This window comes from Eleutherodactylus coqui, chromosome 5 (assembly GCF_035609145.1).
Source record: "Eleutherodactylus coqui strain aEleCoq1 chromosome 5, aEleCoq1.hap1, whole genome shotgun sequence".
NCBI lineage: Eukaryota > Metazoa > Chordata > Amphibia > Anura > Eleutherodactylidae > Eleutherodactylus > Eleutherodactylus coqui.
The window spans coordinates 8,707,496-8,735,139 of NC_089841.1; the positions used below are offsets into that span (position 1 = coordinate 8,707,496).

At 48.8% G+C, this 27,644-nt stretch overlaps 2 protein-coding genes across 3 annotated transcripts in view; both read right to left on the minus strand.

The window, feature by feature from the left end:
• The window catches only part of LOC136628683 (zinc finger protein 420-like), a 312,230-nt gene that overhangs the window by 121,741 nt on the left and 162,845 nt on the right, over positions 1-27,644 (minus strand). The gene's annotated exons all lie outside the window — the stretch shown is intronic.
• The window catches only part of LOC136627285 (gastrula zinc finger protein XlCGF57.1-like), an 83,366-nt gene that overhangs the window by 2,844 nt on the left and 52,878 nt on the right, over positions 1-27,644 (minus strand). Inside the window, exons 5-6 of one of the 2 annotated variants that reach the window (XM_066602270.1) lie at positions 21,063-21,127; positions 20,474-20,576 (exon numbers count right to left, since the gene is read on the minus strand). In XM_066602270.1, the coding sequence (XP_066458367.1) occupies positions 20,474-20,576; positions 21,063-21,127 (168 nt within the window). Of the gene's footprint in view, positions 1-1,692; positions 3,862-20,473; positions 20,577-21,062; positions 21,128-27,644 lie in introns of those variants that run through there. The other variant, XR_010792766.1, reaches the window with a different exon arrangement.

Sequence of the window (27,644 nt, forward strand, 5' to 3'; positions counted from 1 at the left end):
TGTGGGGATTAGGATTGATGTAGCAGAGCTGTGTGCGTGATGTCTGGGGATCAGGTTGGATGTAGCAGAGCTGTGTGTGTGATGTCTGGGGATCAGTATGGATGTAGCAGAGCTATGTGTGGGATGTCTGGGGGTCAAGATGGATGTAGCAGAGCTGTGTGTGTGTGATGTCTGGTATCAGGATGGATGTAGCGGAGCTGTGTGTGTGATGTCTGGGGATCAGGATGGAAGTAGTAGAGTTGTGTGTGTGATGTCTGGGGATCAGGATGGAAGTAGTAGAGTTGTGTGTGTGATGTCTGGGGATCAGGATGGAAGTAGTAGAGTTGTGTGTGTGATGTCTGGGGATCAGGATGGAAGTAGTAGAGTTGTGTGTGTGATGTCTGGGGATCAGGATGGAAGTAGTAGAGTTGTGTGTGTGATTTCTGGGGATCAGGATGGATGTAGCATAGTTGTGTGTGTGATGCCTGGGGATCAGGATGGATGTAGTGGAGTTGTGTGTACAATGTGTGGGGGTCAGGATGGATGTCTGGCCAGCCCTGCAGTGACAGTGTCGGGACCCAAGGATGAGAGCAGAGGAGCAGTAAATGTGGTATGTACTATGTATTGTATGTAATCTTGTATGTTTAGGTGGTATAAGTTGCATATCACTATATGCAGGGATGTATATCTCCTGTATATAATTATATATGTGCAGCTGGTATAATCTATACATCCCCTGTATATAGTGATGCCCGGAGGTCAAATAAGATGTTGTAATAATCCACACCCTAGGCACACCCCCTTTTGGTAGGGGTGCTACGCCATAAAGACTTTTTCCCAGGGGTGCCCCAAGGCTGAAAAGGTTGGGGAACACTACTCTAGACCATAACCCCACCAATGAACCTAATACTGCAGTTTGTTACGCACCCAACGGGAATCCACAATGCAACTAAGCCCAAACTGGAGTTCCCCATTCACCTCTACCAGAGGAGACGAATCATCTCTCGAACCCACATACGGTTTTAATAATGATTTGTGAAAGACGTTCACTATCCTCCAAGAGTTTGGAACCTCCAACCTAAAAGATACCGCATTAATTTGTTCAATGATTCTGAATGGACCAATGAACCACGGACCTAGTTTAACAGACCATTTCCCCCTCCACGAAGTCTACCCCCACTGAATATATATATATGCCATCAGCTACCCACTTGAACTTGTATATAGTCACATTTCTCTGTTCCTCCTCCCAAACCTTCCTGAGGTTGGAAGAGAACTTATTTTTCTCTGGTATCTCCGACCGTGCTTTAGATAACGCACCGAAACAAAAGTGACATCCATTATTACAAAAAAAAGTAATGTGCCTATAAATTCCAAAGGCCTATTATTCAAATCATACTCTGCTAAGGGCCAAAATTCAGACCACTCCTCCTGATTATCAGAGGCATAACACCCTAAATAATGCTCCAAACTTTGATTACACCTCTCAGTTTGCCCATTAGACTGCGAATGATACGCAGAGGAAAATGAAAGTTGGATACCTAACTGGGAACACATAAGGGGCCAAAATTTGGAAACAAACAGTACTTCCCGGTCAGAGACAATGTTCGCTGGCAACCCATGTAATCTTACGATGTGGGAAATAAACAACTTTGCCAATATCATGGCACTAGGGAGCACCGGCAATGCCACAAAAATGGATTTTTTTCTTACCGATAATTCCCTTTCTGGAAGACATCATGACAGCATACGCTGGAGGTTGCTCACCTGCTGACCTGAAGGGACAGGAAGAGGCAGAGTATAAAAAGAACCTCCCCTCCACCAACACCAGTGCGTTCCAAATGACCACAGTGACCAGCTATTTAACCAGAAGGTGTGTTTTTATTGACATCACACACCTCAGAAGTCAAAGCATACACATTACCTCATGTGTTGGACAAACTAGGGTAACCATGTTGGTAAGGGGGGGAAAAAAAGCCCGTATGCTGTCATGATGTCTTCCAGAAAGGGAATTATCGGTAAGAAAAAATTCCCGTTTTCCCCATGACATCATGACAGCATACGCTGGAGGAATACCAAATAAGTGGCATGGGCTTTTTAGGGAGGGATTACGGCTTGGAGCACCTTCCTACCGAAGGATGCGTCCTGACTATATTTAAAGTCCAGCCTATAATGTTTAATGAAAGTATGGCCTGAAGTCCATGTGGCTGCGTTACAGATTTGCTCAATCGACGCGTGCGCTCTCTCTGCCCAAGAGGATGCCACCGCTCTCATTGAGTGGGCCTTCAATCCTTCTGGAGGGGGGATGCCCTTGGCCTTGTAAGCCTCCTGGATGGCTCTCCTGAGCCACCTGGCGATCGCATCTTTAGAAGCGGCCTTTCCTTTGGCCTGCCCCTGAAATTGAACGAAAAGTTTGTCAGACTTCCTGAAACTTTCCGTTGCCTCAAGGTACGCTAGTACCGCTCTTTTGACGTCTATATTGTGGAGCTTTTGTTCTTTTCCATTTTTGAAATTTTGGCAAAAGGCTGGAATAACTATTGGTTGGCCCTTGTGGAAATCTGACAATACTTTAGGCTGGAAGGACGGGTCTAAAGAAAAAACTATTTTGTCTGGGTAGATAGTCATATATGGGGCCCTTCGTGAGAGGGCCTGGATTTCCCCCACGCGTCTGGCCGACGTAACTGCCACAAGCAGGGCTACCTTGTACGTCAGCCAGGCGATGGATAGATCCGTAATCGGTTCGAATGGGGGGTCGCAGAAGGCCTGAAGGACTATGGTCAGATCCCAGGGTAGTGCCGTGGGCCGTGTGAATGGATGTAATCTGCTCGCCCCTCTAAGAAATCTCCTAATCCACCTGTGCTCCGCCAGCGCGAGATCGAAGAATGCCCCCAAGTCCGCAATTTGGACTTTGAGGGTATTCGGACTCAAACCTTTATCCAGGCCCGCCTGGAGAAAATCTAAGATTTTACGGACGTCTGGCTGGTCCAGCTGCTGGATGTCCTGGCCTAACCACTCCGAAAATTTTTTCCAGACTTTGGAGTAGATTTTGTGTGTCGAGGGTTTAAGGCTCTCGCTAATGGTGGAAATAACATTAGGGGAAAGACCCTTCCCTAGGAACTTTACCCGCTCAAGCTCCAGGCCGTAAGCCTGAACTTGTGAACTTCCGGGTAAAGAAGAGGGCCCTGCGACAGTAGGTCCGGTCTTGTTGGAAGGTGGAAGGGCTCTCCCACTGACAGGGATCTCAGGAGGGGGAACCACGGTCTTTTGGGCCAATATGGTGCTACAAAAATTACTGTTAGGGTTGACTGCAGTAACTTCCTTAGCAGGAGCGGGATTAGTGGTAGAGGGGGAAAGGCATACGCTAGGTCCCAATCCCAGGGGTGAGAGAGAGCGTCCGTGCCCAAGGCCTGTTTCTCTGCGCCTCTGGAAAAGAAAAGCCGGCATTTGGTGTTTGCGCTTGACGCAAAGAGGTCTACTTCTGGTACCCCCCACTTCTCCACAAGAAGGCTGAACACCTCTGGATGGAGTTCCCACTCTCCTGGGTCCACTTTCCTTCTGCTTAAAAAGTCCGCGGCTGAGTTCTCGGCTCCTTTTATATGAAAGGCCGATAGGGACTTTGTTGTGCCTTCCGCCCATTGAAGGATCCGCCCCGCCAGTCGTTGTAGTGGAGGATTCCTGGTGGTACCCTGGTGGCGAATGAGTGATACTGTTGTCATATTGTCTGAGAAGATCCTCACATGCTTCGCCACTAACCGTGTTTGCAGGCTACGCAGGGATTTCCATACCGCTTTAAGCTCCCTAAAGTTCGATGAGCTAGCTTTCTTGTGAACGTCCCAGGCCCCCTGTACATAACCGCCTTCAAAGTGGGCCCCCCACCCTTTGGCGTTGGCATCGGTCGTGATTATTACTTCCGGGTCCAAATTCCAATCGGATGCCTGAGACAGGTTGTCCGACGACACCCACCAACGGAGTGAAGCTCTGGCTTCCGCAGAAATAGGGATTGTCTGATCAAGCGAAGCCTGCAACTTGTCCCAATTCTGGAGAATTAGTGACTGGAGTCCGCGACTATGGAACTGGGCCCAGGGGACCACGCCGATGCACGAAGTCATTAGTCCCAGGATCCGCATTGCGTCTCTTATCGTTACCCTATGTTTTTTATAGAGGTTGGAACATTCCTCTATGATAAGATGTTTTCTTAGGGGAGGAAGGGACGAATTTTGTAGACTGGAATCCAGGATGACACTGAGGGATTTCTTCCTGGTTTCTGGCTCCATGTTGGATTTTGACTCGTTAATAATCCAGCCAAGCTCCTTAAATAATTGCAATGTGGACTCCAAGTGTGATCTCAGAGTAGACGGGGAATCTGCCACCAATAGGAAGTCGTCCAAGTAGGGGATGATCATGACACCCTGATTTCGTAAGAAGGCCACCATTTCTATCACGACCTTGGAAAAAATTCGCGGAGCCGAGGAGATTCCAAATGGGAGGCAGAAGAACTGAAAGTGGCAGATTTCCCCCTCCACCCCCAGCGCAAACCTCAGGAACTTTTGTGAGTTGGCGTAAATAGGGATGTGAAAATAGGCATCCTTAAGGTCTATTGTAGCCATTACGTTATCTCTGGCAATTAGAGGAGTTGCCGTTCTAATGGTTTCCATTTTGAATTTCCTATATTCAATGAATCTATTCAGTTGTTTGAGATTGATAATGGTGCGGTGGGAGCCATCTGGTTTGGGAACCAGAAAGAGGGGGGAATAGAAACCTTTTCCCTGTTCCTTCTTGGGGACCGGGATAACCGCACTGAGACCCTGCAGGTTCCGTACGCCCTCCAACAGAGCCTGTTCTAGGCCTAGAGACTGGGTTGGGGTTATCATAAATCTGTCCGGGGGGCGGGATAGTAGCTCGATCCTGTACCCCTCCGCCACTAGGTGCAGTACCCACTCGTTAGTTGTAATACTACGCCAGCTATTGGAACAGCGAGCCAGTCTACCCCCTACCAGGCCCGAAAGTATGGGCTGAGGGACAAAAGTTAAAGTCTTACCCCTTCCGCCCTTCGGATAAGACCATCTTCCGGTCTTCCCCTTCCCGGCGTACGTGGACGAGGGATGAGGAGTGAAGGGTCTTTTGGGTGGCCTGGTGGCAGGCAGTCCGTGACTCTTGTCAGCTGCTTTCTCCAGCAGACGATCCAGGTCTGGTCCAAATATGCGCCCGCCCCGGAACGGTATGGTACATAGCCTATTTTTGGAAGCCGAGTCCCCCGACAACTCTTTTACCCACACTGCCCTTCTGGCGGTGTTCGATAGTGCTGCCATGCGGGCTCCGAAGCGGACTGTTTCCATTGAAGCATCTGCCAGAAACCCTGTTGCCATCCGTAGCAGAGGGATGCCACTTGCGAACTCCTCCCTAGGGGCTTTTTGGTCGACTAGGGCTGCGAATTGGTCCAACCAGATTGCCATGGAACGAGCCACGGAAGTGGCCGCGATGTTGGATTTCATGATCAGACCGGAGGTAGACCAGGCTTTACGCATGGTTGTGTCCACCTTATGGTCCAACGGGTCCTTTAAGTGGGACGTATCCTCAAAGCTTAATCCGGACTTTCTGGATACCATGGCAATTGCCGCATCGACTTTTGGTATCTCGTCCAAAAAGGACACCTCATCTCCCGGAAATAAAAGGCGTTCTTTGAATTCCCTAGGAATTAGCGGAGCCTGATCCATGCCCTCCCACTCATTTAGAATCAGCTGCTTGAGCGTGGCGTTTACGGGGAATGAAGATTTCCGTTGCGGGAGTAACCCCGTGAACATATCCTCCTGGACTGTGCGGGGTTGCTGCACGTCTTCCTCCACCTGCATGGTTCTGCGTACAGCTTTTAGCAGTTGATCCATGTCTGAGGTAGAGAAAAGATATTTTTTTGTCCTCCTGCGTCACTTCCCCGTCAAAATCCATATTTTCCGCTATGTCGGAGTCGGACTCAGACACCATCGGAACCGACCTGCGTGTAACCCCGGAAGGCCCAGGTTGGAGGTCCGAGAGGGAGGACTGCACTTCTTCCCGGACGACTGACCGAATTTCGGCCATAAGGGAAGTTTTTTCCTCCTGCATAACCTTTGCGGAACAGGTAGCACATAACGTTTTTGTGCAGGAGTCGTCGAGTTTGGTTAGACATACTGGACATTTTTTACTCCTTCGTCTAGCCTCCCTTGGTTTTTGAGTATCCCTGTCCTGTAAGACAAGGGAAACTCTGTTCGGGAAGTGTATGTAGTGCAGGTGTAGGTTGGTCCACCGGACCACTTACAGTTTGGAGGGTCTCTGGGTCCTCTCTGGCCGACATCTTGCGTCTTGCAGGAACGCTTCCTGTACTTAGGATCGTTCCTTAGCGTGGGGAAACACCACCAGCTGATGCAGGGGCAGCAGATTTTTAAATTCGGCGCTGGCCGCCCCAGGCCACGCCCCCTTCGCAGGCCACGCCCCCTTTGCGGAGCGTCTGATGTCACCGCGCTGTATTCCGCCGCCCTGGAGCGCTCCTGTTGGCCCTGGACCCGGAGATGGCGGCCGCCGCCTGAAATGACGGCCGCAGTGGTGCCGGCAGCCCGTACTTGGACCCCGGCCCACGCAGTCCCCGGAAAGCGCCCAGATGGGGTCCTTCCCACTGGGGTTGCCCGAAGAAAAACGCCGCCGCTTCGCCGGTAAGTCCTCCTCCGGCATGGGACAGCGTCGCTGGAGCTCTGCCGTTGCTGTCCTGAAGGGACAGGAAAAACACTGGTGTTGGTGGAGGGGAGGTTCTTTTTATACTCTGCCTCTTCCTGTCCCTTCAGGTCAGCAGGTGAGCAACCTCCAGCGTATGCTGTCATGATGTCATGGGGAAATGGCACATCTTATTAAAGTGATCAACCAACACCCATATAACAGTATTCCCCTAGCACGGTGGCAAATCAGTTATAAAGTCCATAGACAAATGTGTCCAAGGCTTCTCAGTAATTGGCAACGGTAAAAGTCTGCCCGAAGGCCGGGACTGCTTTCCATTTGGAGTACCTCTTGCAGAGATATAGCGATATTGGGGAATTATGATTTTTCCACATGTCCCCACCCAACCTCCTGAATGACATCAGAGGGGGGGGGGGGTAGGTGTGTTCTAAGGAGTCCTTTATAACCTGGTCCCTAAGGGTCCTGGGACCCCTTTTTAGAAAGGGAGATACTTTGGCTGCAGTGCTGAGATCGCTGCCAGATTAGCAAAGTCCGGTCCAGGTTTTAGATTTGGTTCTGCATCTTCTAGCTCTAGCTTCTAGGCACATCTGTGGGTAATTAGCTAGGTATTTACCTGGGCTGATACTGAGCTATGTGCTGTGTATTGTCAGTTGCTCTCTGCCTGAGCTGGCAGTCAGTAGCTTCCATGGTCAGAATGTTGACCACTGCTTTTTACTTCGGACAGCTCTGTGTGCTGTGGCTTATTCTACAAAAGCTAAGTGCTGTGTTTTGTCCCTTATCAGTTTGGCCAAGTAGGGTTACTTAGGCACCAGGAACGAGTGCAGGCCCACATCTATCGACGCGATCAGTCTGCCGTGGTAGGCAGGGGTTTCTCCCTCGCTCGTTACATAATCAGGGAAAGACTTCCTGTTTATTATCAGTTTGTTTTGGCCGCTGCACTGTGAGCAGTTATTGTGCACATCTGCTAGTGCTTGTCCAGCATGTCCTGTGCAGACGTAACAGAATACACAGCCATACTTACTCAGTGGGATATAGTTTACCTTTGTTAAAATGAATCCCATTGAGGTGTTATCTAGTCAGCTAAAGGCGCTGGCATGGGAGGTTGCTGGGATTAAACAGCAGCAACTTGTCTGGGAGGCATACATTCATGAGCCTAAGATCGATCTTCCAGATCGTTTTTCTAGAGATAGGTTTAATTTTTTTATTTCAAAGAGTCCTGCACTTTATTTCCACCTACGCCCCCTGTCCTCGGGTGATGAGCTTTAGAGGGTCGGAATCATCATTTCTAGGTGGCAGGGTGCCCCTCGGGCATGGGTATTTTTCTTGCCCCCTCTTCTGAAGCTTTGTGCTCTGTGGATCGGTTCTTTAAGGTCTTAGGGTTAATTTATAGAGATGAGCGAGCACCAAAATGCTCGGGTGCTCGTTGCTCGAGTCGAACTTTTCACGATGCTCGAAAGCTCGTTTCGAGTAACGAACCCCATTGAAGTCAATGGGCGACTCAAGCATTTTTGTATATGACCCATGCTCGGGATAGGTCTTCACTTGTGAAAAACCAGAAAGTCATGGAAACACCATAGAAACGGATAGGGCAGGGGCAGCATGCATGGCTGCATCTCAGGCTCCCAGGTCTCACTATTAAGCCACAATAGGGGCAAGAGTCTGCCCCCCCCCCCTAACAATTTTTACTTCAGACAAACCCTCATTAGCAAGGCATACCTTAGCTAAGCACCACACTACCTCCAACCAAGCACAATCACTGCCTGCGGGTCACACCGCTGCCTCTTCCCCGGGGTTACATGCTGGCCAAATCCCCCCGCGCGACCCTGTGTACACAGTGCACACAAAAGTGTCCCTGCGCAGCCTTCAGCTGCCCTCATGCCACACGCTCGCTTCATAGCTACACCACCCTCATGTCTATTCATAAGTGCGTACTGTGCGTAGGGTTGGCAGGGCCAGGCAGTGACCCTCTTTGAAAGGGAGGGGGAGGGGGGGCAATAGCCCACAATGCTGTTGAGAATTGATGAGAAATTGACGTTCGATCTTCATTCCAATCCTGTGCCACCTCCGTCAGGAGCTGCAAACGTGGGCATAAAGGGGACTCAGGTGCCAGCAATTTTACACATCTCCACAATGCAGCAATACCCTGGGTGGGAAGCACGTGAGCGGGCCCAGGGTCAAGCTCGTTCCCAGCCTCCATCTTGTGTGACCCAAGGTGCCGCGAGTTACATAGCAATGGGAAATCCATGGGTCCACACACTATTCATTCTGTCTAGGTATCGGATAGCTCAATCGACACTGGAAGGGGAAAGCCATCTGCACTCTGCACCCTAAACAAGTCAGTCGGTGACTTTGTGCCAGACAGGTAAATCACCGCCATGGGAAGTCTGTGTGCACCCACAGCATAGGTGGGTCCTAGGCGACCCAAGAAGTGAACCATGAAGAAATCAGAGTGCCCAAACATGGCAGACTTTTACTATGCCGAGGACATAGGCCTCTGCTCAAAGCCTCAGCAATAGCGGGCATACAGCGGACTCCGATGCTAGTGCAGCTGTGAACGTCTCATAAGTGCAGTATCGCTCCTCTTATTTGGCCCAAAGCAGTGCCTCAGATAACTGGGGTAACACGAGAGAAAATACATATTGGCCTTGGCCCACAATTTCTGCCCTAGTCAGTCAGTGTTTTTGGGCCAGATAGGTAAAACACCGCGATCGGAAGTCTGTGTGCACCCGTAGTATAAACAGACCCCTGTAACATTCCAGTAGAAAAGGTATAAGCAGACCCCAGTAACATTTCTGTAGTAGAAGTATAGGCAGACTCCTGTAACATTTCGGTAAAGAATTGAGGAGTCTGACTCCCACTACGCCGCCCATGTTGGAGTTTGTATTCCACTATTGCTCTACGCTGCTCATACAGCCTGACCAACATGTAAAGCATAGAATTCCAGCGTGTGGGCACGTCGTACAGCAGTCGGTGCACTGGCAGGTGAAACCGATGTTGCAGCGTCCTCAGGGTGGCAGCATCCGTGGTTGACTTGCGGAAATGTGCGCCCATGCGGCACACCTTGCCGAGCAGGTCAGACAAGTGGGGGTAGTTTTTCAGAAACTGCTGAACCACCAGATTGAAGACGTGGGCCAGGCATGGCACGTGTGTGAGGCTGCCGAGCTGCAGAGCCGCCACCAGAGCCGCCACGGCCGTTGTCACACACAACCTGACGCTTCCCCACCGCTGTGCTGCCGAGCCGCTCGATACCGACTGCTAGCGACGTGCTGCTCACACTTCTTAATTGAGAGGTAGAGGTTGCGTAGGAGGAGGAGGAGGGGGAGGGTTTGGAGGAAGTGGCATAAAACGGCGCAGATACCAGCACCGAGGTAGGACCCACTATTCTGGGTGTGGGTAGGACGTGAGTGGTCCCAGGCTCTGACTTGGTCCCAGCCTCCACCAATGTGCCATCAGGGAGATATAGTGGCCCTGCCCGCCAGTACTTGTCCACGTGTCCGTGGTTAAGTGGACCTTCCCAGTAACTGCGTTGGTGAGGGTACAATTAACCCCTTAGTGACCAAGCCTGTTTGCGCCTTAATGACCAGGCCAAATTTTGCAAATCTGACACGTGTCACTTTAATATGGAAAAACACCAGAAAGGTTTTGCATATCCAAGCGATTCTGACATAGTTTTTTCGCCACATGTTGTACTTCATTTAGGTGGAAAAAGAGACCTATAGAATTTATGTTTATTTATTAAAAGTGCCAAGATTTATATTTCCATCTGTTTACTTTATTTTGGGCGCACATTGGAAAATACGGGGTTTTTTTTAACCATTTAGGAGACGTACAAATTTAACATTACTTTTCAGCATTTTGAGGAACACTTTGTTTTCCTGCACCAAGTCAAGATCGGAATGGCTCATAGGAGTCAAAAGGATAGATATCCCCACAAGTGACCCCATTTTAAAAACTACACCCCTTAACGTATTCACTGAGAGGAGAAAAACTAAAATTTCATATTTGTGCAAATATGTAATTTTAAAGACAGGACTTTTTTCTATAGTACACATGAAAATGAGGATTTGCACCCCAGAATGGATACCCCTGTTTGTCCTGTGCTCAGAAACATACCCATTGTGGCCCTAATCTTATGTCTGGATGCACAACGGGGCCCAAACCGAAAGGAGCAGTCGGTGGCTTTCGGAACAGAAATTTTGCTTGAAGGAGATTTAGTCCCCATTGCCCACTTGTAGAGCCATTGAGTGACCAAAACGACGGAGAACCCCCACAAGTGACCCCATTTTGAAAAGTAGACCCCTAAACGAATTTATCTAGGGGTACGATGACTTTTTTGACTTCACAGTTTTTGAATGAATCTAAGCCAAGCAGAAGGAAAAATTATGATTTTCATTTTTTTGGCAATTGTGTCAATTTAAAAACTGTTTTTTTTTTGTACAGCACACATAGGAATAAAGATGTTCACCCCAAAATGGGTACCCCCGTTCGTCCCGTGTTCATAAACATACCCATTGTGGCCCTAATCTACTTAAAGGAAACATGGCTAGGCCTATAATGGAAGGAGCACCCGTTGGATTTCAGGGTACAACGGAATAAATTCCAGGCCCCATTGCCCACTTGTAGAGCCATTGAGCGGCCAAAACGATAGAGAACCCCCACAAATGACCCCATTTTGAAAACTAGACCCCTTAACTAATTTATCTAGGGGTGTACTGCGTATTTTGACCCCACAGTATTTGAACGAATCTAAGCAAAGCAGAAGGAAAAAATTATGATTTTCTTTTTTTGGCAATTTTGTCAATTTAAAAACAGGTTTTTTTGTACAGTGTACATAGGAATGAAGACGTTCACCCCAAAATGGATACCTCCGTTTGTCCCGTGTTCAAAAACATTCCCCTTGTGGCCCTAATCTACTTACAGGACACATGGCAAGGCCCATAATGGAGGGAATGCCTGCTGGATTTCATGGTACAACTGAATAAATTCCAGGCCAGATTGCACACTTAGGGTGCCTACCCACTTGCGATTTTTTTTTTCCTGTGATGTTTTGCGTTTTTTCTCAAGAGCCATTAGTATAGAATGTGTTCTTGTCCATCTGGGTTTTTTTTCCCCTTTCGTGGGGTTTTTTCACATAGGAACTGTCAGTTGCATATGTGTCCTTATTTTTCTCTTAACCCCTTGAGTGGCACGCCCGGAAAATTTCCGGGGACGAGCTCCACTGCTCATAGCAACATAGCCCGGAAGATTTCCGGGCTATGTATCACTATGGGAGCTGCAGAGCACAATGCCACAAGCTGTGACAGTGTGCTCTGCCTGCACAGACCCACAGAGAACAAAGCAAGGGCTTTGAAAAACCAGCAGAAGATATTGCCGACATTTCGGCAATGTCCTGCTTTGTTTACAGGTTGCCATAGAGACCATCGGCTTGTCAGAAGCAAGCCGATGGTCTCTGTGGCAGGAAGAGCTTGGTGCTTGGCTGTGAGAGGACAGCTAGGCACCAGCTCTTACAGCAGAGATCAGAGAAAACCTCCGATCTCTGCTGTGTTAACCCTTTACATGCTGCAGTCTATGTGACTGCAGCATGTAAAGGGCTGTCACTGCAGCATGTAAAGGGCTGTCACCATCGGACCCCCGGAATGTGATCAGGGGTCCTGATGGGTCCCTGTGGAAGTCCCCTAAAGGGACAAAAAAAAAAAATTTAAAAAAATTAAAAAGAAAAAGTAAAAAAATTATTAAAAAAATTTAAAAAACACTTGTCTCCCTTTACTTTGTAAAAAAATCAAAAATACAATCACACATGTGGTATCCATGCGTCGTAATGACCCAGAGAAGGAAGTTAATACATTATTTAACCCCTTAATGACATGGCCCCTTTTTTTCTTTTTTCTCCATTCCTTTTTTTTCTCCCCCCTGTTTAAAAAATCACAACTTGTCCCGCAAAAAACAAGCCCTCATATGGCCATGTCAATGGAAAAATGAAAAAGTTATGGCTCTTGAGACGCAACTGCAAAACTAGTTGAAATTCAATGATTAGACCATTTTAAAAAACCTGCCCTGGTGGGCACGACAGGGTGGTAGGAAACCTGCCACTCAAGGGGTTAATGCACCCATGATTGTCAATGGAGGGCTGCAAAAAACCCGCAAAAAATGCAGCCGAAAACGCGCGAAAACGCCGCGTTTTTCATGCGCGAAAATCGGCAACGCAAGTGGTTAGGCGCCCTTATACGAAAAAAACATGGACTTCCTAAAAATAATCCCCCCACCCCCCGCCATCCCCATTTTTTGGCATTCCTTAAATTTTAGATAAAAGTAATAATATAAACTGCGTTTTATGTCCGAAGACAGGGGTAATTACGGAGGCTGGTTGGGATGGGCACATGGGGCAATAAAACCGGGTATCCCCCCTCCTCTCTCGCTTTTTTGGGGGTATTTCTTGACCTCAGCGGCAGGGATGGGGTGTAAAAAGTGGCGCTCAGTGAGTCTTCGTAAGCTTGCTGAGGTGCGGCGGTCTCACACAGAAGGCGCTCAACAAGCTGCTCCTGGAACTGCATGAAGGCGAGCGTTCCCGGGGCTTCTTGTAAATTACGGATTACAGGTAGCGATCTGAATAACGCAGGGCTCACACGGCCGGATGCAGAATCCGCTTGCGGAGGCCTGCAGCGGATTCCTGCTGTGAGCCCGGCTGTAACCCTGCGTACGGCCACGTAATGTACTGCGCATAACTGCCTACTCACACAGGCGGTCATGCCCAGTACACCGTTTTTGTTTATATTTCCCACGCCATCGCTTAGAGATGACCCGGGTACCCGCAGCCCGTGCACAATGTATTTGCACATGGGCTGCGAGTATATCCGCGTTCATAGAGCACAATGGGCTCTAGGTCGCGGATATCCGCGGTAAAATATAGCATGCTTTGTTCTGTTTCTGCCAGTGGATTACCTCCCGCTGACATCTCCTGCCTCCCGGCTACCTACAGGAGCCGGGAGCCAGGAGACTTTAAATTTCCCGGGCCGCCAGGCCTTCTGCGCATGCGGCTGACGTAATGCCGCCTGGCTTCGGGACCCGGAAGAACAGGAGAGCAAGAAGCAGTGCGGCGGACGGGGGTGAGTAATTTCAGCTGCCCTGATGAATCCGATCCATCAGGGCAGCTGAATCTTTAACTTTTTAAAAACTTTTTTTAACTTTTATGCGATCGGCGGGGGCTATCAATTGGACAGCGCCGATCGCATTGCCGGGGAAGGGGGGTGTCCCTGCAGCCCTGGATGACAGCTCCATGCTGTCGGCTACCTGCGGGCTTCGACAGCATGGAGCGGTCACGTCCAGAGCCCGAGGGGCTTTATTCTCTGCAGGACACGTTTTTACGTCCTCAGAGAATAAAGCCCACTTGGGTAGGACGTAAAAACACTATGGGCTGGTCGTTAAGGGGTTAATGTTGCGGGAGACATGCTGGTGTAGGGCGGGGATGGCACACCAGGAAAAATAGTGGCAACTGGGGACCGAGTAGCACGTGACCACCGCCACCATCATGTTTTTGAAAGCCTCTGTTTCCACAAGCCTGTACGGCAGCATCTCCAGGCTGATTAATTTGGCAATGTGCACGTTTTAAAGCTTGTGCGTGCGGGTGCGTGGCGGCGTATTTGCACTTTCGCTCCAACTCTTGTGTTAGCAACAGCTGAACGCTGCGCTAAGAGACATTGCTGGATGTAGTGGAGGATGGTGGAAGTGAGGGTGTGGGTGCAGGCCGGGAGGCGCTCGTGCCTGTGTCCTGAGAGGGGGATTAGATCTGTGTGGCAGGTTAGGGCACAGGGAAAAAGGCAGTAGTGCGACCCGGAGGCAGTGAATGGCCTTCGTCCCACCTTGTGGGGTGCTTGACCATCATATTCCTGCGCATGCTGGTGGTGGTGAGTCTGATAGTTGTGGCTCCCCGGCTGATCTCGGTGCGACACAGGTGTCACACCACTGTTCGTCAGTCGTCCGCGCTCTCACTGAAAAACATCCACACCTTTGAACACCTAGGGTGTGGCTTAGCAGTCAAAGGGAGAAGTCACAGGGCTTCTTCAATTCTGCTGTCCACGTGGGGAAAAAAAGAGCTCTATCAACTCTACTGACTCTAAAAGGCAGTATTTCCTGTTCCCCTAGCCCTCTTTAGACCTGTGTAGCTGCACCTTCTGCTGACCCATGGCACTGGATTGTGGCCTGCTGTAGTCCTGGAGCCTCCTGCCCGCAACTACAGCCCTCCCTCACTGTCCGACTAAGCCCAGATTCTCCCACATACTGGCTTGCTGCGGCACCACTTCTACTCCTCTCCGCTAGTGTGAAAGAGATTCCCCTGTGACATCGGAGGCCTCTGCACCACATGAGGCTCCTGCCCGCGGCGCTGCTGACTGCCGGCATTGAAAAAGAGGCTTTCTCTTGCAGTATCCTGCTGCCGCTGAGGAGGAGGCTTCCCCACATATTATCCAGCCGCCAAGCATGTCCTTACAGACACCAGAGATCACGGTGAGTGAGCGATCGATGCCTCCCCCCCCCACCTTCCCGTGATGAGGAAAAGATGGTGGATTTCAGTTTAGCCCATAATACTCTGGTGGATTCTCGTAACGAGGTGGGAGACAACATCCCAGTAACTAAACTGAAGTTTGCAGATCTGGAGGACAGGTCAAGGAGGAACAACCTCAGTTTTAAAAACACCCCAGAAAACCTAAAGGATTCTAAGCTTGTGGAATTCCTCACTGACCTCTTTTCTGCAATCATTCCTAATGCACCAAAATCTGATCAACTTATAGATAGAGCCCATAGGGTTTCCAAATCCTAAAATCTACACCCAGGGATGTTCTCGTAAGGTTGCATTTTTTTCACTTCAAAGATGCTGTTCAAAAAGCTTCCTTTAGAACCAATGACCGTCCAGAACACTTCCGGCAAATCACGAAAAAGACCCTCCCAAACATCCATCCAAGACCTCCACCTGAATGCAGAAATACAAGATCACAAGAAAACAGGACTGCCACCTAACCACTTACTTTACTAACATCTCTTTTCTCCAGTCATAGGTGGCCACATTCTATGATCTTGAAATGCTCCAAAAATTCTTTTAGTTCTATGCCTCAGCCTTATTCTATTCTCTTAATCTCCAATGTTACTTATCACCCCCCATTACAGGTGTTTAAACTCTCTTTCTCAGCTTATTCTTTGGTTCACGTAGAACCAAGGCTTGGTATTATATTTTACTTGTTTTTATGTTTAAGATTTTTGGTACATAAGTAAGCTATTGTTAAATTTCCTAAAAATTAACATCAAGTTTTTCATTTAAGCTCAAGTTGTTTTTTTCTACAAACACAGGTGTGATATTGGGGAGAGGCTTCTGGAGCCTGGGGTTGTGCGTGTGGTCCCAGCAGGTGCAGCGTGTATACTACAGGACTACATGGTAATTAAACTATGGTTCACTAAATGTTAAGGTCCCTTTAAATGTTCCCCTTTCTGTAAAGAAGCCCTCAAACAAAATTCTGACATCTTTTGTGCCCAAGAAACCCATCTGAACGAAGTAGACACTATTGGGCTCAAAAACTAAAATTTCCCATGTATTTTCTCCGCACATGCTACCAAACAGATTTGTTATTCATGTATGTCTGATTAATAATGCCCCCTATACTATCCTCACAATATACTCACCAAACTCCAAACAATCCGCTTTTGTCTGGAAAGTCCTGGATCACCTCTCTAATGTTAAACAAGAAGCATCGATACTTGACAACTCCCTAGACAGAAGCGGTACATCTCCCACTAGTAATTCTTGGGACCAAAAAGATCTTAATTTCCAGAGTGACTTATATGACCACTGAAGAATCCAACAAGCTAGTAAAAGAAACTACACATTTCTCTCATACCCACATAAAGTATACTCCCGTATCGACTACTTTCTAATAGAGAAATTGGTTCTTCAAAAAATATATTGGACAGACATAGGTCTTATAACCTGGTATGATCATGCTCCTGTTTCCCTGGCTGTTAATGAGGTGTTTAACTTCACGCCATCGTCCCTATGAAGGCTGAATAATTCCATCCTCAACAACTTGGAATTCTCAGGTGAAACTCAAACGTTTGGAAGAATACTTCTATATAAATGATACTGATGACGTCTCAGTTGCGTCTATATGGTGTGCCCATAAAGCTGTAATAGGAGGCCACTTTCTAAAAAAAACCACCTTTCGAAAAGAAAGAGAATAAAAGAGATAGATCACCTCCTGTTGCATATTAAGCATCTAGAAGATATGAATAAAAAGAAATTTGTTGATAATACACTTCTTGAATTGAAAAAGCGCGATTCTGCTTATATGTCCTCATGCGAACAAATACAAGATGTACCTCTGTAGATCCAAGTTAATTAATTATAGCCAGGGAAACAGAGCTTCTAAACTTCTGGCTAGGAGAGTAAAAACCTCTGAATCCCAAACTAGAGTCCTATTAATCCCCGTGAAATAGCAGAGGAATTTGCACATTATTACAGTTCGCTATAGAATTGAAAAACCTGATGCGCATATTATCAATGGCTGTTTGGAAAATGTCGCTTTTCCTTGTCTCTCCAAGTCACAATCTGAATATCTTGACAGTGAGATCTCCCAGACAGAGATTTTAGATACTATTGCTTCTTTCAAAATAAAAAAATCCCCTGGCCCCAATGGCCTATATAATGAATATTATAAAAAAATGGCAAATGTATTAGCCTCTTATTTCTCAAAAAGTTTTCGTCATGCCACTCGACTGGGCTTTTTTCCTCCGGAGATGTTTAGCACCTTGATAGTTGCAATCCCCAAGGCAAGAATGCAGCTTACCTCCCTTGCTGACTTTAGGCCCATCGCATTACTTAATTCCGATGTAAAGAATTTTGCCAAGATCTTGGCTTCTAGACCTAAATCAAAATGCCCAGGTGGGTTTCATCAAAAACAGACAAACCTCAGACGCCACTAGAAGATTAATCAACCTGGTAGATGTGGAAGAGTCTGGTTGGATTCCTTCTCTGCTTCTCTCACTAGATGAGGAGAAGGCATTCGACAGGATACATTGGAAGTATCTCAAAGCCACTCCGGACACATTTGGTTTAGAGGAAAATTTCATATCCCCTACAATGTCCCTGTATTCCTCTCCTAATGCCTGTGTCTACTCATCAAGCTTCAGGTCTAAAACCTTTCTAATTTGTAATAGCACTAGGCAGGGCTGCCCCATGTCCCTACGAATATTTGCTCTACTAATAAAGCCTTTCGCAGAGCATATTAGATTGCCCCAGATGTGCGTGGGATTCAGGTGGGTGCTAGAGAGCCCAAAATAGGCCTTTATGTGGATGATGTCTTCCGAGCTCTCACGAGCCGAGCTCTTTCCTTGCCGGTGGCAATCACCATAATTAATAGGTTCTCTGCTGCCTCTTATTACAAAACGAACAACTCATGGCCCATGAGCAATCCTACATGAGAAAATTGTCGAACAGTCTCAATAGTCTATGATCTTTCTTTGCTCACTAAATAGCGAAGGGGCCAACAGTGGCTATTCCATCCATGGGAGGTAGTTCACCGGAAGGGTGAATTCCAGTACGTTCAATCCCACTCTGCACTAAATGAAAAGGTGCGTATCTATATCCAAACCAACTAGGCTTGTCCAATAGCCTAACGGTGCGGACCAAGTCTTAATACACATTGGTTTTATAAATATTTCCCATAAAAGCCAAAATAAATCAAAAGAGTAGTCCTTAGTACTGTTTCCTTAAATAAGTTCCAGCTGTAAGCAGGAATATACCCAGAGTTCGATCTATCTTGGGTTTCAGATTGGAAAACACCAAAATGGTTCACTCGATAAATCTAAATGTTAGTTACCTAAAATGGTTCACTCTATAAATGTTAATTTGGCTCAGTGTGTTTCTGTCGCAAAAGCAACTCCTCAGGTGCCTTATTGGTAAAGAACAGAGAACCAAAAAATGGGCCAAAACTCTTTAAATAATAAGGACAATGCCATGGATAATATGGACAATGCCTATAAGTGCTAGGATATGGGAAGATGATCTAAAAATACCAGTCTCTCATAGTCAATGGTATGAGTCATACTCCATAATTGGCTCTATTTCTAAATGTACTAACCAAAATTTCTGTAAGAAACTATATGGATGATATTTAACTCCTGCTTTATTAAACAAGTTGTCTCCTTGCTTCTCCAATTGTTGCTGGAGATGCGGGGCGATGGACGGATCACTGCTGTACCTGTGGTGGGGCTGCCCGTACCTGTCCGATCTCTGGGGGTTAGGATTTTCAGCTCATAAGAGATTTCAGTGGCATCCAGGTTTCTCCCAATCTCTCTCTGGCCCTATTAAAGCTGGACTCAGATCAAATCCTTGTCACTCTGCGCCCCCGATCTTGCACGCTCTGATCGCATGTAGATCAAATATTGCTGGTGCAGTTATTCCGTGATCTCCATCTGACATAATCAAATGCGTTAAAGGTATTGTCTCACGGCAGCAAGTGGGGTTATACACTTCTGTATGACCATATTAATGCACTTTGTAATGTACATTGTGCATTAATTATGAGCCATACAGAAGTTATTCAATTACCTGCTCCGTTGCTGGCGTCCCCGTCGCCATGGCTCCGTCTAAATTCGCTGTCTTCTGGCGTTTTTAGACGCGCTTGCGCAGTCCGGTCTTCTCCCTGGTGAATGGGGCCGCTCGTGCCGGAGAGCTGGTCCCGCGTTGTCATCGTAGCTCCGCCCCGTCACGTGTGCCGATTCCAGCCAATCAGGAGGCTGGAATCGGCAATGGACCGCACAGAGCCCACGGTGCACCATGGGAGAAGACCCGCGGTGCATCGTGGGTGAAGATCCTGGCGGCCATCTTGGTGAAGGAAGAAGAAGGAAGAAGGAAGACGTCACAGAGCGGGGATTCGGGTAAGTAATTAAATTTTTTTTTTTTAACACATCCTTTGGGGTTGTCCTGCGCCGAACGGGGGGCCTATGGGAAAAAAAAAACCCGTTTTGGCGCGAGACAACCCCTTTAACAACTGTTGGCATGAGAGCATGCACTCTAGTGCCTTTAACAGAAGGGAAAGTGTCAGGTGGGATTGGATGGCTTGGCTCCAAAGTTCTTACTCTTATTTTCCTAAATTGATAGTCTAATGTTTACTCTTAAACTCAAGACGGAATGTTTTCTTGACCATCGATTATCTAACATCCAGATCACGAACTTTAATTACTATATAATGGTTTCAGCCTACACGGTCACCTAGAAATGTACCACTGTTTTTATTTTCTTTTTTTTCTTTTTCAATTTTTACTTAACACTTATACTGTTGAAAACTTAATAAAAACCTAATATTTTAAAAGAAAAGAAAACCTTGTAATTCTGGAATAATCCCCGGATCACCGAGCCTTCTGAAGGAATTAATGATAAACAATTGTAAAAAGCAAGCAAAACTTACTGATCGGCCCACAAACCTCAGATGGGACAGCTTCCACCCAAAACACATTGAGGAAGTAAGTGACTCGGCCCATGAGTACCTCATGACGCTTATCCAGGGCTTTTCCTATAGACAGGTAGATCTTGAGGGGTGAGACCTTTATGTTGGGCATGGTGTCCACAGATCAGATATCGGACTGGACATCTCTAACGGTTCTGGAAGCTCTGGTGGAATTAGTGACACTCCTGCCGGCTAATACTACACCAATAGGCCACTTAGGAGGCCAGTGATACAGGGGAAAGTTATGGAAGCTTGTATGTACGGAAATCACATCTTCTCTGCTGTAATTAGTGGTTACTACTCACCTGGATAGTCATCTATAGGAATCTCCTCTTCACACTCCTGTTTGACAATCACATTTATCTCTGTAGTATTAATATCGGTCAGATCTTCATCCTCATACAAAAGCTGTGAGACAAATATAGTAGAAGTCAGCAGACGGTTGGAGAAGTCGTGTGGAATGTTTCATGACATAATGACCTAACAGGAGTAGTTATCTGAGCCACATAGCTTCCAGTCTAGAAGCCGGACATAGATATTACATGGCGGCTCAATGACCCCTCAGGAACCTCATACACATGTATATCCGGCATGGCTAGACACGTTGCACGTTGTCTCAGTGGAGGAGATCAGCGTCTACCAGACACATCCGCTGCTTGTCTCGGGGGAAATAAAGGAGCAGATAGATATAAATCCAACCTGTTGGCTCCTTATTCCCACCAGCAGTCTCCACCGCCAGAACACTGGGAGAAGATCCAGACAAGATGTAATGTCTCTGGTCAGCGGTAATCCTGCCATCTCCACCGGCCTCATCACACAAGGAGAAGACATCTAATAAGACTGAAGACAAGAGCTTCACAGCCTTCTACAGATCAGAGGGACATCTCCATCTACCTGATGGTCCTGTGGAAGAAGAGGAGGGGGACATCTCTCTGGGGTTCTTCTCTTACTGGATGGAACTGCAGGAAACACAGACGGACACTGAAGTCATTCTTTATATACAGATAATAAAGTCCCCGTGGATTTAGTCCTGTCTATTACCTGGTGATGGGAGTGGCTGGTGGTCCTCCATCATGGCCTCCTTGTGCAGATCCTTGTGTCCTTCTAAATACTCCCACTCCTCCATGGAGAAATAGACAGCGACATCCTGACACCTTATAGGAACCTGACAACACAATATACAGTCATTACCCAGAAGCCTCCAGTGCTGTTACTGTATAATGTCCCAGCATTCCCTGCAGCATCACCTCTCCAGTCAGCAGCTCAATCATCTTGTTGGTGAGTTCTAGAATCTTCTGTACATTGATGTCCTCATGTATCAGGGGGTGCAGTGGGGGCCCCGGGATTGGACTTCGGGGTCTTCCCCATCCATCAGCCCGACAGCCATCACTAGAGGTCTTCTTCACTACTGTGTAATCCTGTATATGGGGGAGACATTATTAAATATCACTGCAGACATTTCCAGAGACCATCACCTCTCCAGTCACATCATCTGTTATTCCCATAGATAAGAATGATGTAAAGTGACATCATCAGAAACTCTTACCTCTTCAGTGACCACATCCCTTATAATTTCTAAAAACAATTGCAAAAAGCAAGAAGATGGCCTTATGGTTATAGAGAATGATATGAAATCGTATACTTTATTGACATTTATGCGTGTATTACAGGCAAAGACACTTTAAAAATAAGGAATAGGTGGCTGAACTAAATCCTTACTGAGTCCATAAAAGAACTGAATATATACTGCTGAGCGGGCTGTGAGGACAATTGTCTGTAGCCACTAATATCATCACACAGCATGCAGTGTTTGGGGAAATGACGTAACCATTGGCAACCAATAATAGGATGCACAGGATGTCAGTTATTACTAGCTATCTATTCTCATTTTTCTGCATGGTAGAGCCATCCCAAAACCTAGTCTACAAAACATGTAACACGTGTAACACATGCCCTCCCAACATGCTTCACCACGGAAGCTTTATCGTGGGAGCTCAGGTAGGCTATAGGCTGTGTGTTACATGTTTTTAGACTAGGTTTAGGGATGGCTCTAGTAGACAAATAATGATTATAGGCAGCCAGACGTTGGGGCCATCCTTTGTGGTCTGACAGAGACCTCTCTGACATCTCCAGCCTCTGTCACAACTGTGATTGATGCATAATCAGCAGAGCAGTTCACTGGAAGCTTATAATTCAGCTTTTATAGCACCTCTAGTAACTGACACCCTGTGCGTCCCATTATTGGTGACAAGCGATTACGTCCTTTGTGATTATATTAGTGGCTAAAGACAACTGTCCTCATTTTTTATGCACTCACTAAGGATTTAGTTCAGCCACCTATACCTTAATTTTAAAGTGTCTTTGTCTGTTTTGAGCGCATAAATGAGAATAAAGTATATAATTTTATATGTTCTCTTTTGGGAGGGTATAAACATCAGACCATCTTTTTACCTTTGGCACTCTTTGGAAACTTATGTTTATTTAGCCCATTATACCCCAATGATGCACCCTTTCTATACTCATAATCCATTATGGGGGTATGTTGCGGCATATGGATGGTCCGCGAGTTTCTGGATCCCCACCAACAGATATTGGACCCGAAATCCTAACCTGGTAACTTTCTTTTAATTTCTCCTGTTTGTTTGAAATCTGTATTCATGTTGTATTCCTTATGCTCCCATGCAACAACCTTTTTCCTTGTAGACCTTTGTACATATTGCACCGCTGGACCTTTTTTAGAATAAATCTACAATTTATCAGTTCAGCCTTGTCTGTTTTACAAGAAACAATAATACTACAAGACAGACTGTATTTATTCATAAATCGGGTCCAATGCCCATGAAAATTGGTGGGGCAGCATTTAAGCGTTTTTGTATGCATATTGTAGAGCTCTGGCGTGCGTTGGAATGGAAGAGGTTGTGATTTGAGCTTTCGCTTCGCATGCGTGCCGGAGCCTGGGAAAGCTGGATACAAATCAGCCTGTATTCTAACGACTTCAAACTTCAGCCATAGATAAGAATGATGTAATGTGACATCATCAGACTCTTTCCCCTCTCCAGTGACATCATCAGACTTTCTCCCCTCTCCAGTGACATCATCAGAATTTCTCACCTCTCCAGTAAGCTGGAAGAGTATCTCTAGGGTGACATTTAATATACTTTCCGCCATCTTGCTTGTCCTTCTCCAACCTTCACGGGTCAGCCGGGATGAGTTCTCTTATAGACGGATCTCAGCAGAGGATCCGGTGTTGTAGAACCTGAAGGAAAAGAAGGTTAAACAATATAAAAGCTGCGTAAAGAAAACACACTTTACAAAGTAGTCAGAAAAGGGGAGAAGAGTCATAGGGGCGGTCCCTGCAGACTTCTCCCAACCCCCACTCCTCTGTCCCCCAGTAATCAGCACCCCCACATGTACTGCCCTCTCAGTGCTCACAGCGCTCCTCCTCCTCTGCGGTGCACTGATGAGTGGTTGGCAGTGCAGTATATATGCAGTATATTCAGCACCGATTGGCTGAGCCTTGGTCCAATCAGTGCTGTGCTTGATTCCGCCTCCCCCATAGCCCATCTCTCATCCTGCTGCATTTTCTTTTCACCCCACATGGGCAGAGCCAATCAGACTTGATTAAAACAGCACATTAATTCCATCATGCTGCCCTTCAAGCAGGATTACAAGGTGGCAGACCCCCCATAGTCATGTACAGATGAGACGCCTCCCCCCCTTTAGTAGTGTACAGTTGGGACTCTACCCCATAGTCATGGACTGATAAGATGTTTAGTCACAGAGACGGGAAAGTCTATATATTATATATAAGAAGCCCTTCACAGGTATAGGCTAAAAGAAAATAAACTTTATTTGAAACTCTTTAAAAGCACATGGGCTGACTAACAATACAGACCAACATAACAAGACACAGCAAAAGAAAGAGGAGGGATGTAAGGTGCAGCTTATAACCATGAAGGTGCACGGAATTCATCCGATGACAGAGGTCAGTATCAGGTAATAGCCCCCCCCCCCCCATAGTCGTGTACAGATGACGCCCCCCCCCCCCCATAGTCGTGGACAGATGAGACGCCCCCCCATAGTCGTGGACAGATGAGACGCCCCCCCATAGTCGTGGACAGATGAGACGCCCCCCCCCCCCATAGTCGTGGACAGATGAGACGTCCCCCCATAGTCGTGGACAGATGAGACGCCCCCCCCCCATAGTCGTGGACAGATGAGACGCCCCTCCCCGCATAGTCGTGTACAGATGAGAAGCCCCCCCATAGTCGTGTACAGATGAGACGCCCCCCCATAGTCGTGTACAGATGAGACGCCCCCCCCCATAGTCGTGTACAGATGAGAAGCCCCCCCCCGCATAGTCGTGTACAGATGAGAAGCCCCCCCATAGTCGTGTACAGATGAGACGCCCCCCCCCCCCATAGTCGTGTACAGATGAGACGCCCCCCCCCATAGTCGTGTACAGATGAGACGCCCCCCCCATAGTCGTGTACAGATGAGACGCCCCCCCCCCCATAGTCGTGTACAGATGAGACGCCCCCCCCATAGTCGTGTACAGATGAGACGCCCCCCCCATAGTCGTGTACAGATGAGACGCCCCCCCCATAGTCGTGTACAGATGAGACGCCCCCCCCATAGTCGTGTACAGATGAGACGCCCCCCCCATAGTCGTGTACAGATGAGACGCCCCCTCCCCCCATAGTCGTGTACAGATGAGACGCCCCCCCCCCATAGTCGTGTACAGATGAGACGCCCCCCCCCCATAGTCGTGTACAGATAAGACGCCCCCCCCCCATAGTCGTGTACAGATGAGACGCCCCCCCCCATAGTCGTGTACAGATGAGACGTCCCTCCCCCCATAGCTGTGGACAGATGAGACGCCCCCCCCATAGTCGTGTACAGATGAGACGCCCCCCCCCATAGTCGTGTACAGATGAGACGCCCCCCACCATAGTCGTGCACAGATGAGACGCCCCCCCCATAGTCGTGGACAGATGAGACGCCCCCCCCATAGTCGTGGACAGATGAGACATCCCCCCATAGTCGTGTACAAATGAGACGCCCCCCCATAGTCGTGTACAGATGAGACGCCCTCCCCCCCCGTACTCGTGGACAGATGAGACGCCCCCCCCCCCATAGTCGTGTACAGATGAGACGCCCCCCCATAGTCGTGCACAGATGAGAAGCCCCCCCATAGCCGTGTACAGATGAGAAGCCCCCCATAGCCGTGTACAGATGAGACGCCCCCCCCATAGTCGTGTACAGATGAGACGCCCCCCCCCCCCATAGTCGTGTACAGATGAGACGTCCCTCCCCCCATAGCTGTGGACAGATGAGACGCCCCCCCCCATAGTCGTGGACAGATGAGACGCCCCCCCCCCTATAGTCGTGGACAGATGAGACGCCGCCCCATAGTCGTGGACAGATGAGGCGCACCCCCATAGTCGTGGACAGATGAGACGCCCCCCCATAGTCGTGTACAGATGAGACACCCCCCCCATAGTCGGGTACAGATGAGACGGCTGCCCCCCATAGTCGGGTACAGATGAGACGCCCCCCCCATAGTCGGGTACAGATGAGACGCCCCCCCCCCCCATAGTCGTGGACAGATGAGACGCCCCCCCCCCCCATAGTCGTGAACAAATGAGACGCGCGCCCCCCATAGTCGTGTACAAATGAGACGCCCCCCCCCCATAGTCGTGTACAGATGAGACGCCCCCCCATATAGTCGTGGACAGATGAGACGTCCCCCCATAGTCGTGTACAAATGAGACGCGCCCCCCCCCCATAGTCGTGTACAAATGAGATGCCCCCCCCATAGTCGTGCACAGATGAGACGCCCCCCCCCCCCATAGTCGTGCACAGATGAGGCGCCCTCCCCCATAGTCGTGTACAGATGAGACGCCCCCCCCATAGTCGTGTACAGATGAGACGCCCCCCCCCGTAGTCGTGTACAGATGAGACGCCCCCCCTCCCCCCCCGTAGTCGTGGACAGATGAGACGCCCCCCCCTCCATAGTCGTGGACAGATGAGACGCCCCCCCCCATAGTCGTGGACAGATGAGACGCCCCCCCCCATAGTCGTGGACAGATGAGACAACCCCCCCCATAGTCGTGGACAGATGAGACAACCCCCCCCCCATAGTCGTGGGCAGATGAGACAACCCCCCCCCCATAGTCGTGTACAAATGAGACGCCCCCCCATAGTCGTGTACAGATGAGACGCCCTCCCCCCCCCGTACTCGTGGACAGATGAGACGCCCCCCCCCATAGTCGTGTACAGATGAGAAGCCCCCCCATAGTCGTGTACAGATGAGAAGCCCCCCCATAGCCGTGTACAGATGAGAAGCCCCCCCATAGCCGTGTACAGATGAGACGCCCCCCCCATAGTCGTGTACAGATGAGACGCCCCCCCCCCCCATAGTCGTGTACAGATGAGACGTCCCTCCCCCCATAGCTGTGGACAGATGAGACGCCCCCCCCCATAGTCGTGGACAGATGAGACGCCCCCCCCCCTATAGTCGTGGACAGATGAGACGCCGCCCCATAGTCGTGGACAGATGAGGCGCACCCCCATAGTCGTGGACAGATGAGACGCCCCCCCCATAGTCGTGCACAGATGAGACGTCCCCCCATAGTCGTGTACAAATGAGACGCCCCCCCCATAGTCGTGTACAGATGAGACGCCCCCCCATAGTCGTGTACAGATGAGACACCCCCCCCATAGTCGGGTACAGATGAGACGGCTGCCCCCCATAGTCGGGTACAGATGAGACGCCCCCCCCATAGTCGGGTACAGATGAGACGCCCCCCCCCCCCATAGTCGTGGACAGATGAGACGCCCCCCCCCCCATAGTCGTGAACAAATGAGACGCGCGCCCCCCATAGTCGTGTACAAATGAGACGCCCCCCCCCACAGTCGTGTACAGATGAGACGTCCCCCCATAGTCATGTACAAATGAGACGCGCGCCCCCCCCCATAGTCATGTACAAATGAGATGCCCCCCCCATAGTCGTGCACAGATGAGACGCCCCCCCCCCATAGTCGTGCACAGATGAGGCGCCCTCCCCCATAGTCGTGTACAGATGAGACGCCCCCCCATAGTCGTGTACAGATGAGACGCCCCCCCCATAGTCGTATACAGATGAGATGCCCCCCCCCCCGTAGTCGTGTACAGATGAGACGCCCCCCCTCCCCCCCCGTAGTCGTGGACAGATGAGACGCTCCCCCCCTCCATAGTCGTGGACAGATGAGACGCCCCGCCCCATAGTCGTGGACAGATGAGACGCCCCCCCCCCATAGTCGTGGACAGATGAGACAACCCCCCCCATAGTCGTGGACAGATGAGACAACCCCCCCCCATAGTCGTGGGCAGATGAGACAACCCCCCCCTCCATAGTCGTGGACAGATGAGACGCCCCCCCATAGTCGTGGACAGATGAGACGCCCCCCCCCATAGTCGTGTAGAGATGAGAC